Genomic DNA, 13,566 nt, shown 5'->3' with positions numbered 1-13,566 from the left:
ATGTGCTAATGGCAACTACAGTTCTTACTCGGAGAGTGTAAAATAAAAGATTAGAAGTTTAAAATGAAATCTAATGTGATGATGCCTTCCTTTGCAGAGGTTGTACCGAGCCAGATACACCCAGTCAATGCATAGGTGTACGATACCACCTGACCATCCTGATTTCAGGCGAGCAAGAATCAATGCCTACAACATTAGTGATGTAAGTTGTCGGATTGACTGTAGATCGATCATGGTTATTTTGTTGATTGATTTTAGTATTTTTCTTCTATTGTCTGTTGATTATTGTATATCAGTTTATAATTGGATGGCAGGTTCAGTTAATATTAGCAATTTGCTGATTAGCTGACGTTCCTTGTGCCAACACCTGTAGCATGGTGGCTCAGTGGTTAGCACTGCTGTTTCTCAGCGCCAGGGACCTGGGTTTAAATCCAGCCTTGGGCAATTGTGTGAAGTTTGCAAACTCTGTCCGTATCTGCGTCGGTTTCATGGGGGGGTGGGGTGGGGTCGATCTGGTTTCTTCCCACAGTCCAAAAATGTGCAGGTTAGGTGGATTGGCCGTGCTAAATTGCCTCATAGTGTCCAGAAGTGTGCAGGTTAGGTGGGTTAGCCATGGGAAATGCAGGGTTATAGGGATAAGGTGGGAGGTTGAGGGGGGGGGGTGCAGTGTCAGAGTTAGATGCTCTTTGGAGGATCAGTGTGGACTTATGGGCCAAATGGCCTGCGTCCACGTTGTAGAGATTCTGTGATTCTATGACTTATTTATGGAGTGAACTTGTGGTAGTATTTCTGCTCCTAAGTCTGAAGGTGCAGAGTATGAACTCAGCTGCTGACAAGTGGAGACTAGAGTTCTGCCTTTAGAATTGTAGGTTACATTCAGTCATAGGACTGGACTTAATAACCCATACACAATAAAAATCGAAAGAACTGCGGATGCTGTAAATCAAGAACAAAAAGAAAGTTGCTGTAAAAGCTCAGCAGGTCTGGCAGCATCTGTGAAGGAGAAAACAGAGTTAATGTTTCGGGTCTGGTGACCCTTCCTCAGAACCTAATACTTAATAACCCATATTTGAAGGAGCAATGAGTCCAAAATGAAGCAGCTGGTCTAGCCACTACTGTCCCACTCACCCCAACCTGTCTGTTATATGATGTGGGCAGGGAAGGCATTGGGCAGCTCACCTGCCCTGAAGCCTATTGAGGTCCTCAAGTGGTCAATGAATGTCAATTTAAGAGCCTCATTCTACTACCTCCATTCCCCTTTGCTGGGGTTTGCCTGCCAGATTTCGCCAATAGCCCAGACTGACTTCAGTCTGGCCTCCATTACCTTCACTTCTTCAGGCTCTGGCTGTAGTCACAGCAGTGGCCATCACTCAGTTCTGGTACCGCAGGGACTATAGAGCTACTGAACAATCAGATTGGGTCTCAGCTATCCAGGCTGGGACTTCCTCCCAGCTGGGTTAAGGGAAAATGCCCCATACGGAAACATTTTAACGTTGTTCCTGATGGAGTATCCCTGTGGGACACTTTGGTTTTAGGTGGGTGAATGGACCGATATCTGAATTTTCAGTTGTAGGGTGTGGGCAGTGTGGGATATGCGACTCTGTCCATAGTGTCATAAAGTCATTATGGAATAGGAGGAGGCTAGCTGGCACATTGTTGTCACTGAAAGAGCTTGGGAACCACCCACACCATCCAACCCTATTGGCCAATGATTGTGGGCATGGAAGAAACATTCTTGCTTTGTCCTGCCAGATTGCTCATTAGTCTGTGAATTCTTTCACTAGTTCCCTTATTCTCCCATGGAAGACTATGAAGATATGAAAACAATAACACCTGTGCATGCATGCAGAAGAGCTGAATTAGAAGTTAGAGTAGCTTTCCTGACTGAAGAATTGGTGTTCGTTCAGCTAACACAGTGTTGATATTACAGAGCGGCAGTGTGACACAAGCTTCCTGCTGCTTCAACAGAAAGCTTCTCTATGATATGCATACTGCTATCAAATTTCCTGTACGATCTGTTTTAGACAGCAGTCAGTTTTTAAACAAGTACTTGATGTGGCTTGACACAGTGAGGTAGATTGTGAAGAAGACATAGTGAATATTGTCATTTTACTTCTGCCTCTTGGTATTTAAAGTTAGTCTGCTGGATTCCAGTTGCTTTCCCATATGAATGTCAGGGTTTAGTCACTATGGGCTGGATTATATCTGAAGATGAAATTCCTGCACCAGGGTGTACATTTTTCGGGGTGAGGCTGCCACCAATTGCCTGGCTTGGGCTGCTTTAGTTTTTCAGGCAATGGCACTTTTGATTAGCATGAGGTGGGGCTTCAGCCCATCTCCAAGGGGATGTCCCATCTCATAGAGCTGCCAAGATCTCATTGAATAGCAGAGCAGACTAAATGGCTGACTTCTGCTCCTACAATTTATGGTCTTCTTTTTTTGCTTACAACAGAAAGCTTACAGGACATCTTGGGAACAGACAAGAGCACTGGGTTATGACCTTAGATTGGATGCCATTCCCTTCCAGACAGCCAAAGCATCAAGGGAAATAGCCAGTGATGTAAGAACCAATATTTTCTTGCAAAATACGAAGTCTCTCAAAGATTTTGGATTCATTTACTGAGCACTGCAATTACATCACCTCGTAAATAATTACCTAATTTTTACTTTATATTTGGAAGATATTGAAGAATAAAAGATTTTCTTAGTTAGATCACAAGCAATCTCATCAGTATCTGTTCGTAAGGAATTTTGTTGTAGATATTGTAGTGGAATTAATAATAATTACTTTGACTTCTACAGTGCAATATATCGTGTTAATGTCGCTGAGAGTTAGATTTTAAGAATTTTCTTTCTATCAAGTAATACACAAAGAAAGTCAACAGCTATTTGTGTTTGCACATTATAAATAGGGCAAATACTTCCATATACAAGGTATATAAATAGATGTTAATGAAAACTCCCTTTTTTGATTTGTTGAATGGAGATAAACCGTACGTTGATGTTGCGAATTATACACATGACTTGAATAATGTAAGTTGTTTGTAAATTAAAAAGATTTTCTATTCTCCTAGTACAAATACAAGCAAGCATTTGTGAGAGAGAAGGGTCAGCACATTGGCTTCCGTAGTGTCAATGACGATACAAAATTGAAGCACTTCTTGGCTGCCAGCAGACTCCAGAGCACCAAAGAATATAAGAAACAATTTGAAGAGGATAAATCTAAGTACAAGTTGCACTTGCAGCAACCTGGTTTTATACAAGCTAAAAGGAGTCAGGAGCAAGCCAGTAACATTAACTACAGGCAGCATTTACATCATTGGACATGTGACCCTGAGCAATTAAATGTGAAGCATGCCAAAGCGGCTTACAAACTCCAAAGTGATGTAAGTATGAAAGCACCATTTTGATCTTGATTAAACAGGACTTTGTTTAAATGGACAGTGTGAACTTTATCAAGGACAGGCAAGTTAATATACACACAAGGGATGAAGTATGGCTCCAGTTTCAAGAAAATTTGTAGAAATTAGTCTTGCATTTCTGATTTAGGATAGTTAATTTAACACATTTTACTAAAACATTCCACTATTTTCACAATAGGATAAGTAAAACAATATCATACCACCGGCCTGTTTATCTCCTCACTACTGGTGTTACACTGAGTATATACTAAAAACATCATGTTACTGAAAATGTTTCTCTGTTGTTTATTTCATTGCAGTCAGTAAGCCATTCAAAATGAATAGACTCATCTTTCATTTAAATAATGTTCAGAAGAATGCCATACATATATGGAAAATGCTTTCCTGCTGATTTGGTCAGGGGTGGGTTCTGAATCTGTATCATTTTGGATTCATCTGTTTGGTTGTAATGATTATGTTGTCTTAGGTCTCCCGTATGTTATTGGAAAAAGATTTCAATATCTGCACATCCATTGTACTTTTTTGTAGGTTGCGTACAAATCTGATTTGAACTGGATTCGTGGCATTGGTTGGACACCCCCAGGTTATCATAAAGTAGAAATGGCGAGGCTTGCAGCTGACATGGCCCATGCACAAGGGCTGGATCCTCAGGATGCGGCCATTCAGTTTGAACAATTCATGGCAAGTACTTGAAACCAGTATCTGTAAAATCCTTGACCATGTAATCATAAACTATTTCCATTGAGAGCATATGACTTTAAGTGCTATATATTATAAGTTGGTAAATAATTATAAATACTATTTTTGTTATCTAAACATAACACGCACGGTGTATGGATTCCACCTAGTTCAAGATCTCTGTTGGGTTTACTTACAGCTAGATCAACATATACAGCCCAAAATAATCTCCAGACACAGCCTGTGCTTCAAGTGTTGAAGTGCAGAGAGCCTGTGGCCTGTGCTGTGACAACATTTGTGTACTTGGTTTATTTGTATGTTAATCTCTTAAAGGGACATCACTCCAAGGGTGATATCACAACATCACCTTTTTTCCAAAGGAAACTCTTTTATGTTGCAACTAAAAAAAATATAAACACAGGTAAATCTCTTAAAACGTAATAGTCGCATTCTTACATGACCTCATGCCGTAGAAAATCGCGTTATAGGGAAATCGCTATACCTGTGCAGCAGAAAGTTTGTGTTATCCAAACAGCGTCCACTACTCATCAATCATGTTGCAGCCAATTTGCGTTAATGAAACATGCATTATGGCAGAACTACCTGCATTGGGTAATAGAAAATTAGATATACAGAAGGTATTAGAAAATTCATGAATACAGAAATCTGAGTTTACATATCAATTTGTCAACTCTTTCAGGACTTGTTATGTTGTAATTGTCTGGAAGTGTGGATTTCAATTTTAGCTGATCTTGGTCTGCAGGCATGTCATCGGGGTGTTGATTGCTGTCCTGGTATCCCTTTGCACTGTTATCATCTGTGTGTGTTCCTTTGTGTTCACTGTGCACAACTATCATATTGTACACCTCCCTTTGCTGGTTTCAGTTCCTCCTCAGCGTCTCTCTATAAGATGTTAAAGCTCAAAATTCTGGGCTCACTGCACACTTTGGAAACCTCTGAGGGTAACAATGCACCATTATGGGATATGTGGCTGTAACTGTTTATAGTTGAAACGGTTCTGCTCCTGCATGTTGGTCATGCACTGGCTTCATCCTTCGTAGTTTGTTGAGGTGTGCCCTGCATCTTGGAGAAGTTAAATAGTTGGTGACTAGGTACGATTATTCGCACTGGCTTTCTGAACTTGATTTCTGCTGTTGATGGTAACCCAATATCTAGAAGTGTAGTTCTGAGGTGAAACATTTTGACACATATCTTGCATTGTTGTTCTTCACTTTTGGAAGACTGATTTTAAGGTACAAAGTATTCTTTTGGCATGTCCATTTGCTAAGGGGAATGTGTTGGCAATGTCACATGGTTCATACTCGTTTGTCACACATACCCAGTTCATTGTCAGAAAAGATTCCTGCAGGTGCACCAAACAGACTGAGTAAGGTACTTAATATGTTTGACATGGATGCACTTGAGGTGTTCTTTACCAGTCGAACAATTGGAAATTTGGAGAAATTTTAGTGGCTAAGATGAAGTTGTCTCCATTCACAGTAAAAAAAAAAAAAAAAATCAACGCTGATTTTGAAGCAAGGGACTGATGAAATCACTTGCAGGTTCTGGATGCTGCTTATGGCTGGTGGCTCTGGCATGCCTTAAATTCTCACTAAATTTTCAATGTCATTGTTAATCCCTAGCTAATAGGTTCTGTCACATGGCAGTCATCTTGGTCACTCTCTTGCAAGAATCCTTGGAGTAGTTGTGACAGGTTGTTCTGGCAGAGAACTTCAGATACAGGTACTTGTTTTCCTTTGAAGATGACGCCTCTTGAGATAATCAGTTTATCTCTGTAAGGCCAAATGAATCTGACAATGTCTGGTAACTCTTTTATTGTACCAGGCCACCATTTAATGATAACGTTCCACAATACCTTCCTTGACTGTTTCAGATTGAAGCTTGATTCATTGCCAATCAAAATGCAATTGATCAATTTTGAATACAGCTGACACCCTGATGTTCATGTTGTTGATGCATAAATCCAGTGGAATGTTTACATTCTTGTTTTGGTTTGGCAATATGCTTATTGTATCCAAGGTGACTGCTTTGGTACCAAGTTGTTGGCAAGTAAAGTATTGCTGGAAGTTTACCAGATGTTGTATAGTTAGGTAATTGTATTAGCGTTTGTTAGTAGTTTGTGGTAAACAATTTCTAGTGGTATGTGATCAGTTTTCACCGTGAACTGCTTACTGAGATACAGAATATTAGAGCAAGTGTTTCTCTCTTTTTTTCTCCTTTATTTTTCTCTCTTTTTCTCTCTCTTTCTTCTCTCTCTTTCTCTCTCTCTCTCTCTGTTTCTCTCTCTCGCTCTCTCTGTTTATACATATATATGTATAGGAATACTTAGATTGCATTTGGAAGAGACTCCTGGATCCAAATGCATTTGGTTTGCCATCATTTATGATGCATGCTATAGCCCTTACTGTGAAGTGTTGATTTCTAGGATTGCCATCTATCTTGGGGTGTAGTGATACGGGGTTAAATTTTCTGTTGACATTTGTTTGATGAAGAGAATCAAACATATATTGATGGTTGTTATGATCCCAGCTGACTTATTACTGGACAAGTCAGATCTCGGATTAAAATCTGGCTTGATCAATCTTTTCTTTTGATTAACAATGATTTTTTAATTGGAACACGAGCACACAATGCTGCAGTTCTGATTTGATGAAGAAAACAAAAGTTTATTACACAAAAGAAAAGATAAAATAGGACAAACCAAGCTGCTTACATTATAACACAATTGAAATACATAGTAAATTACACCCATCTCAATAGCATCAATACATAGTGCTGATATACTTCTGTAACCGATCTATACATTCGACTTAGCTCTTGTTTCAATTCCTAGCCTTTTGAGTTTTATAGCGTCTTCCATGAGTATTTACAAAACTGAGCTTAGACTTTCTCAGCTTCGAATAATTCCTTCAGGGTTCTAACAATACGCTTCTGGCCTGAAATGTTCAAACTAAAGCCCTTACAAACAGAGAACCTACCTGCTAACTGTTCTGAATGATGTCCCTATTTCAGGAGGGACTGTTTCATCTCTCTAATTTCAACAGGACTTCTGTGAACTGAAATGCAATGCTTTCCAAACTATTGGTGTTTCCCCTAATGTTATTCAGTATTTATTTTGTCCGTTTGTAGAACTATCCCAATACAAACAAATTTGCATTATCATTTCAAGAGGTCCCTCTCTCATTCCTTTTTGTTTAAAAGAAGCATGTGTCCAGAAATACTGAGAAGTTAATAATTAAATCCCCTCATGGACACATTTCACTGGTTCGAAATCCAAACTCTAAAAATAACAGATATTAAAATATATAGAAGTCGCTCACTTTACATCATGGTTCTCTCACCGTACACATGATACATGTTTCTTAACAGCTCTCTCAATGATGATGCTTTGATGGAAAAGTTTGAAATGTTTGCTGCCAAGAAATTGAGGAATTCAAGGCATCTTTCTGATTCAGCTTTGTCTTGTGGGGTAGGGCATTTGTCTTACATTTTCAAATTTACTGAGGTTTGGATAGATTCCATAATCTGAATATGTTTAGCCAAAGAAATTGAACTGACTGACAATCACCAGGCACCACTTTTAGTTGAAAAAGCACCCTCTGCAGCGAGCTCCCATCATCAGTGAATGAATTTTCCAATCATCTTCCTGTTTTGGTTTATCCCCCCTTATTGCAATGTCCTCAGCAATCCAGGTACATTTTCTGTAATCCTGCCCACATGCTGCCAGAACAGATATTGACTGACAGATAAACATAAAGGTAGATTGTCCAAGTGTTGCTCTGAAGGTAGTGACTACCTGAGATTCCTTGGCTGTGACTGAACAATATGGATGGTAAATACTACTGGAATAGTTATGATTCAAAGAATAATTCATCTTCTATAAAGAGGTCAGAAGTTGAAGTGTGAAAGCACTAAACAATGGGCTACTTTTACTCTGTTTTTGTTAGAGATATGATGTCTACAGTTGTCTCCGTAAGAGTTTAAATCAGTGATGTAGTGCCTAGATTAAAAAAAAGGTATTTCTTGGGAGCCGCCAGCAAGTTTAGAGAGAGGGTTATTAACCTCATTAGAAGTATAAATTTTTCATTTGGATCCTAGAATCAAAGTTTGGTCTTAAAGTCAAAAGTTAATTCCTCTAAATGAGAATCAGACACACAGTAGAGATAAGCAATCAAGCATGAGGCCTTGGAAATTTCTTCGGGGTAGTTCTACAAGGCCTTTGGGGATTGCAGCTAGTGGGTGTCACACCTGCCAAATTGGTGGGCGAAATCCTTGAGTACAGAGGGTAAAGCAAAAGAATCTGTCAAGTGATGTGGAACAGCTATTGGAATTGAGTTATTACAAGCCAGAGGAGTTTGTTTTTTTTTATCAAAGTCAGCATGCAGGAATTGAGTAAAGCTCAGTCTTGAGCTAAAAAATCTCAGACCTTACAAGGCAACTTGTAGATGCTTGGGGTTAATCACAAGGAAGTGAATGACCTTCAAGGACATGATTAACAGTCAAAGATTCCTTGGGTCACAGATTGGCAGGTGTGAGGGGAGGGGGGAACAGTGGAAAATGCAAGGTTGAGTTGACGATTTTAAAGTATTGGTGGTTGTGCTTTTATCATGCCTTTAGTTGCAAAGTACATTTAATTACCAAAAACTGCTTATTTACTAGTGTTTGCTTTACCTGTTCTTTTATACAGTAAGATCCAGACACACAAACCTTTGCATGCATTACAATTATTATAACATTTTTTACCTGATTTATTCAGAAACCAAATGCTCCCTTGTTTGAAGCAACTTAAACTGCAATCTCTATCAATAAGAACTAGAGCATTATAGACAGGCAACAAATTGACAGTGTAGAAGTAATCAGCTAATGTCTTCTGTTTTTTAAGCTGCGTATTCCGTGAGTAACATTGGGTATGAAAAGTAATGAATTCACCAAAAGTGATGCTTTAATGTGACAGCGACATTTAAAAGGGAAGCACCAGGGACCATAAGAATATCAAACATACATGAGGCACATGGTGTCAAATGATTGTCTCGATAAATTCCATCTTCAGGTTAAACTGCACTTATGTATTTGAAGTTTTACTGACCTGGATCCATTCCTGTGGGGAAACTATTCATCGATGTAATGAAACATAAAACCGGGAAAGTTAGGGATTATTCTCTGAATTTGTTCTCCTGGAGGGTATTCTGTCCATTTAGAACACATATTGAAAGACTGTGTATCATTGCGAGAACCTTTTTTAAAATGATTGGCCAGAGAACAATGTGCACCCAGATTTCTGATTTGATCTCTAGTGGATGTGCCTCCCCATGGGAGTATCAAGTTAAGTAATTACCCCTTAAATGCAGGAAACCATTAATATGTCTATGTGCTTAGAACAATGTAAAGGGGATTCTTCAAATTATTGTGAAGGGCAATTTAAAGCGTCCTAAATTTCTGAAGCTTTAATGCTTGAAGCTATCCTTCATACTTTCTTGATGGTTGAATGAGAGAATGATTGATGTCTTATAGAATATGATGATGACTGCAAAGTATTAACACAGAATTATTATGCATGAAGCTAAAAGCTCATGTTCCCTTCTTTATTATCAGCATGCTCAGGCAGACAGAAGTACAGAAGAATCTCAGTGGACAGATGTGATGCCAGATGCAACTGAGATGCTTCAAGTAAAAAAGCACAAGATGAAACTCACTAAATAATGAAATGCTAACACTGCTAATTGCTGTTCTCGTTGTTAAATGGCATACTTTTCCCCCCAGATTATATATAAGCTATATTTACATTTTGTTTTAATTTTTAGTTATAAACTGCATACATAATTAATGCACCTTCTGTATTCCAAAATACTTGTTCATTTTCTATTCACTCTTATGTATTAAACAGTTTAACTTGTAACTTTAAGTGAAAACATAATGCATTGAAAATTGTTAAAGTGTTAAACTTTGTGTGTTTAGCAAATTACTTTACCATATTTACGGTGGTGTAGACTAACCACTCGGTTCACAGTATTGAAATGACCCAGTTTTGCACAGGGCCATAATCTATTCAGTGGGTACCCTGAGAAAACAAGTGATGTGGGGAGATTGTCTACTTGGGTGCCAAAAGATCACGTTGGAGATGTGCCAATGTAACTGTCAGCCATTTCACATTTGGACCTCATTAACATTATTACAATGAGCTATGGGGAATTCCACTTCCATGTGGCTGTGTTCTGAAGTGGAAAATGAGCTGATGAGAAGAACTGTTGGGAGGAAGTTGGTGGGGATGGATACAGGACAATAGTGGAGAAGAGAAGTGTAGGAGCAGCAACAGGCCAAAAGATTTTTTTGAGACTTGGAAGGATACTCACCTTATTTAGAAAGACTTCTAGCAATCCTTTTTTGAGTTACCAATTCATTTTTTGATACTTAAAGAAATGTGCATGCTTTGGGCTCTACCTGCTTACAGAAATACTCCAAAATCAAGATTCTACAACAGGCATGGGGATCTGAATTTGCTTATTTCAACAACCTCTGGCCAGTTTTAGACAGGAATCCAATAAATGAAGCAGGCAATTAGTTACAAATGGGACTATAATCAATCATTTGCTCTAGAATATAGGAAGTTGGCAGATAATGCAACAATTAGCTTTGTGGTTGATAGTTATGAAGAAAGCTGTGGACTGCAGAAGGGAGAGCAATGGACTGATCTGATGGGCGTAGCAGTGGCAAGTTGCGTTCAATCCAGAGAAGTGTCAGGTAATGCATTTAGAAATGGTTAACAAAGTACGGGGATGCACACTAAATGGTTGAGTACTGAGAAGGGGAGAGGAACCAAAGAATTTTGGAGTGATGTCCATATATCCCTAAAGGTGACTGGATGAAGTGTTATGTTGGCTAAGAAGACATATGGGATACTTCCTTTAATTTGCCAAGGAATCAAATCTAATTGCTGGCAGGTTATGCTGAAAGTGTTTAAAACAGTAGTTAGGCTATAGCTAGTGTACTGCGTGCAGTTCTGATCACCTCAGTGTAGAAAAGATGATTGTGCTTGAAAGGGTACAGGGAAATGTTACCTGGACTAGAGAACTTTGTGAGGAAGGATTGTGTGGGCTAGACTTGTTTTGTTTTGGAATGGAGAAGATATAATTGTTTAAAATTGTGAGGGATGTGGATAGAATGGAGAGGAAGGATATATTCCCCTTTAGTGAGGGAACCGTGAATGGGAGTTGTGAACTGGAGTAGCAGTGGAAGGTTTAGAGGAGATTCAAAGGTCAACTACTTTCAGAAACAGCTCAATGGAGATCTAGAACTCATTGCCTGCAGTGGTGGTAGAGGCAGAAATCCTTAAAACATTTTAAAAGTACTTGGATGTGAACTTAGATTGCTGAAATTTACAAGACTATGAATCAAGGCTGGGTTGTGGGATTAGGCCGAATGGTGACTCATCAGTCAGCATGGATACAATGGGCTGAATGACCTCATTCCCTGTTGTAAGTTTCTGTGACTCAGTGACTTCATCTCACCAGATTTCATCTTTTGTTGGTCACCCGGTTTCCAGAGCGAGCACCAAGTGACTATCAGTTGAGAATCCCTTGTGATTAAGTTCATGTTGGGTGCTCATACTTCGCCTCTTCTTTCTTTCTCAAGTGCATCTTTTCTGCCCTGAAATCTCTCTCTCCTATTCCATCTCCAGGTAGTTAATGGGAGACCTGCTTCTCTTCCAACTGCAAAATTTCCTTTTGTAAAGGACATTAGTGAACAGATATGAGTTTTTATAGCAAACCGTGATAGTTTCATGGTCACCATTACTGAGACTGGCTCTCACTGTGAGAGTTTGTTAATTGAATTTATCCCGCTATGGTAGGATTTGAATTCTATTACTCCAAGTATTAGCCTAGGTATCAGGATTACTAGCCCAGTCACATTACCTCTATGCCATCAGCTCCCCTCCCACGATTGCTTTTACTTCTCTTACTATGAGGGAAGGATTGGTCTCCTCTCTGCCTTTATACAGGATAGCACTCATGTTCCAACTCTGAGTCACAGTGTGAGGGTATTTCAATGTCCTGTCTATCTTACCTTTGTGCACTATGCCTCATGGGGCTGTGTCAAATTTTTCCTACTCAAGGTATTGATAAACTGGCATAACCACTGCTTTACATTTTGGTTTCAAGTCCTGATTTTGATGAGATGTTTTTGCTTCATCGGGGTGGGAAGGTGATGGGTGGTAGTATTGGGGGTCAAAGGTGTTTGTAAAATCTGCACAGTTTTGAAGAATTGATCATCTAACCATGTGTGAAGTTAAATGTAGAAAGATGTGCATATTTTCCAGAGATCATTAAAAAATAAAAGTAATCCTAAAATGATTGGTTTGAGTTCTTGCCAGTGAGTCTTTTCATTTGTGTCAGATTTTATTGTTAAACTAATCCATTTGTATTATAATCAGCGATGGCCATTAGCACTGATCAGTTGGTGTAAAAGATAAATGTTTGATGCACCTATGGGTTGCTTCTGGCCTGTGATGAGGGACTGTATAAAGCTAATTTCCGTCCCCTAGGACCAGGAGGGGCTGGTGGGATATCAAAGTGCTAAGTCAATTGATGCCACTCGTAGGAATTGGCTCAAGTGACAGAGTTCTAACAGAAGGGCTAAGAATGGGAGAAATCTACCATTCCTCTCAGTTTTAACATGGCATATATTTATATGCTGGTTAAAGGGCCAGACACAAATAACTGAAGGATATGTTGAGCTCCCTTTGACGACAGCTCCATAAACTCCAGAAATTCAAAGAAAAAGCAATCCACTATATCAGTCTGAAATGGGCTACCCTCATTTTCAAATAGTGACCCTTAATATTAGCTTCTCTCACAAGAGGAAACATCCATCCTGTCAAGATTCTTTAGATGTTATGTTTCTCCGTCAAGTTGCTTCTAACTCTTCTAAACTCTGTGGATACAAGTCTTGTCTGTCCAATTTTTCCTTCTCCATCAAGCCACCCATTCCAAATACCAGTCGGGTAAACCTTCCCTGGACTTCCACTGCATTTACATCCTTCCTTTAAACAAGGAGTTTGGTGAGTTCACATCTGGAGAACTATGTGTAATTTCAATGTCCTTTTTAGCTGAAGCATTGCATCGCTATTTTTATATCCAATTCTCCTTGAAATAAGTGATAATATTCTATTAGTTTTCTGAATTACTTACTGTATCTGCATTCTAATCTTTTATCCTTCATGCACTGCGACACCCAGATCCCTCTGCATCTCAGAGCTCTGCAATCTCTCAACATTTGTATAATATGCTTCTTTCTATTCTTCACATTTTCCCACTTTCTACTCCATTTGCCACATGTTTGTTCATTCAATTAATCCATCAATATTCCTTTTGTAGCTTTCTTAAGTCCTCTTTGCAAATTACTTTATTACCTAGATTGTGCCATCACCAGTTCTTTTACCTTTGCTGTG

The 13,566-nt window shown here is 39.0% G+C and overlaps 1 protein-coding gene across 1 annotated transcript in view; it reads left to right on the top strand.

Moving 5' to 3' along the window:
- LOC109929108 (nebulin-related anchoring protein) overlaps positions 1 to 12,469 on the top strand; it is a 95,336-nt gene extending 82,867 nt beyond the window's left edge. Inside the window, exons 37-41 of the mRNA XM_048609042.1 lie at positions 98 to 202; positions 2,453 to 2,560; positions 3,075 to 3,386; positions 3,951 to 4,103; positions 9,714 to 12,469. Of these exons, the coding sequence (XP_048464999.1) occupies positions 98 to 202; positions 2,453 to 2,560; positions 3,075 to 3,386; positions 3,951 to 4,103; positions 9,714 to 9,821 (786 nt within the window). The 3' untranslated portion in view covers positions 9,822 to 12,469. The remainder of the gene's footprint in view (positions 1 to 97; positions 203 to 2,452; positions 2,561 to 3,074; positions 3,387 to 3,950; positions 4,104 to 9,713) is intronic.
- Positions 12,470 to 13,566: the final 1,097 nt, after the last annotated feature.

This window comes from Rhincodon typus, chromosome 20 (assembly GCF_021869965.1).
Source record: "Rhincodon typus isolate 14 chromosome 20, sRhiTyp1.1, whole genome shotgun sequence".
Taxonomy (NCBI): domain Eukaryota; kingdom Metazoa; phylum Chordata; class Chondrichthyes; order Orectolobiformes; family Rhincodontidae; genus Rhincodon; species Rhincodon typus.
This window is presented reverse-complemented; position numbering and strand designations above follow the sequence as displayed.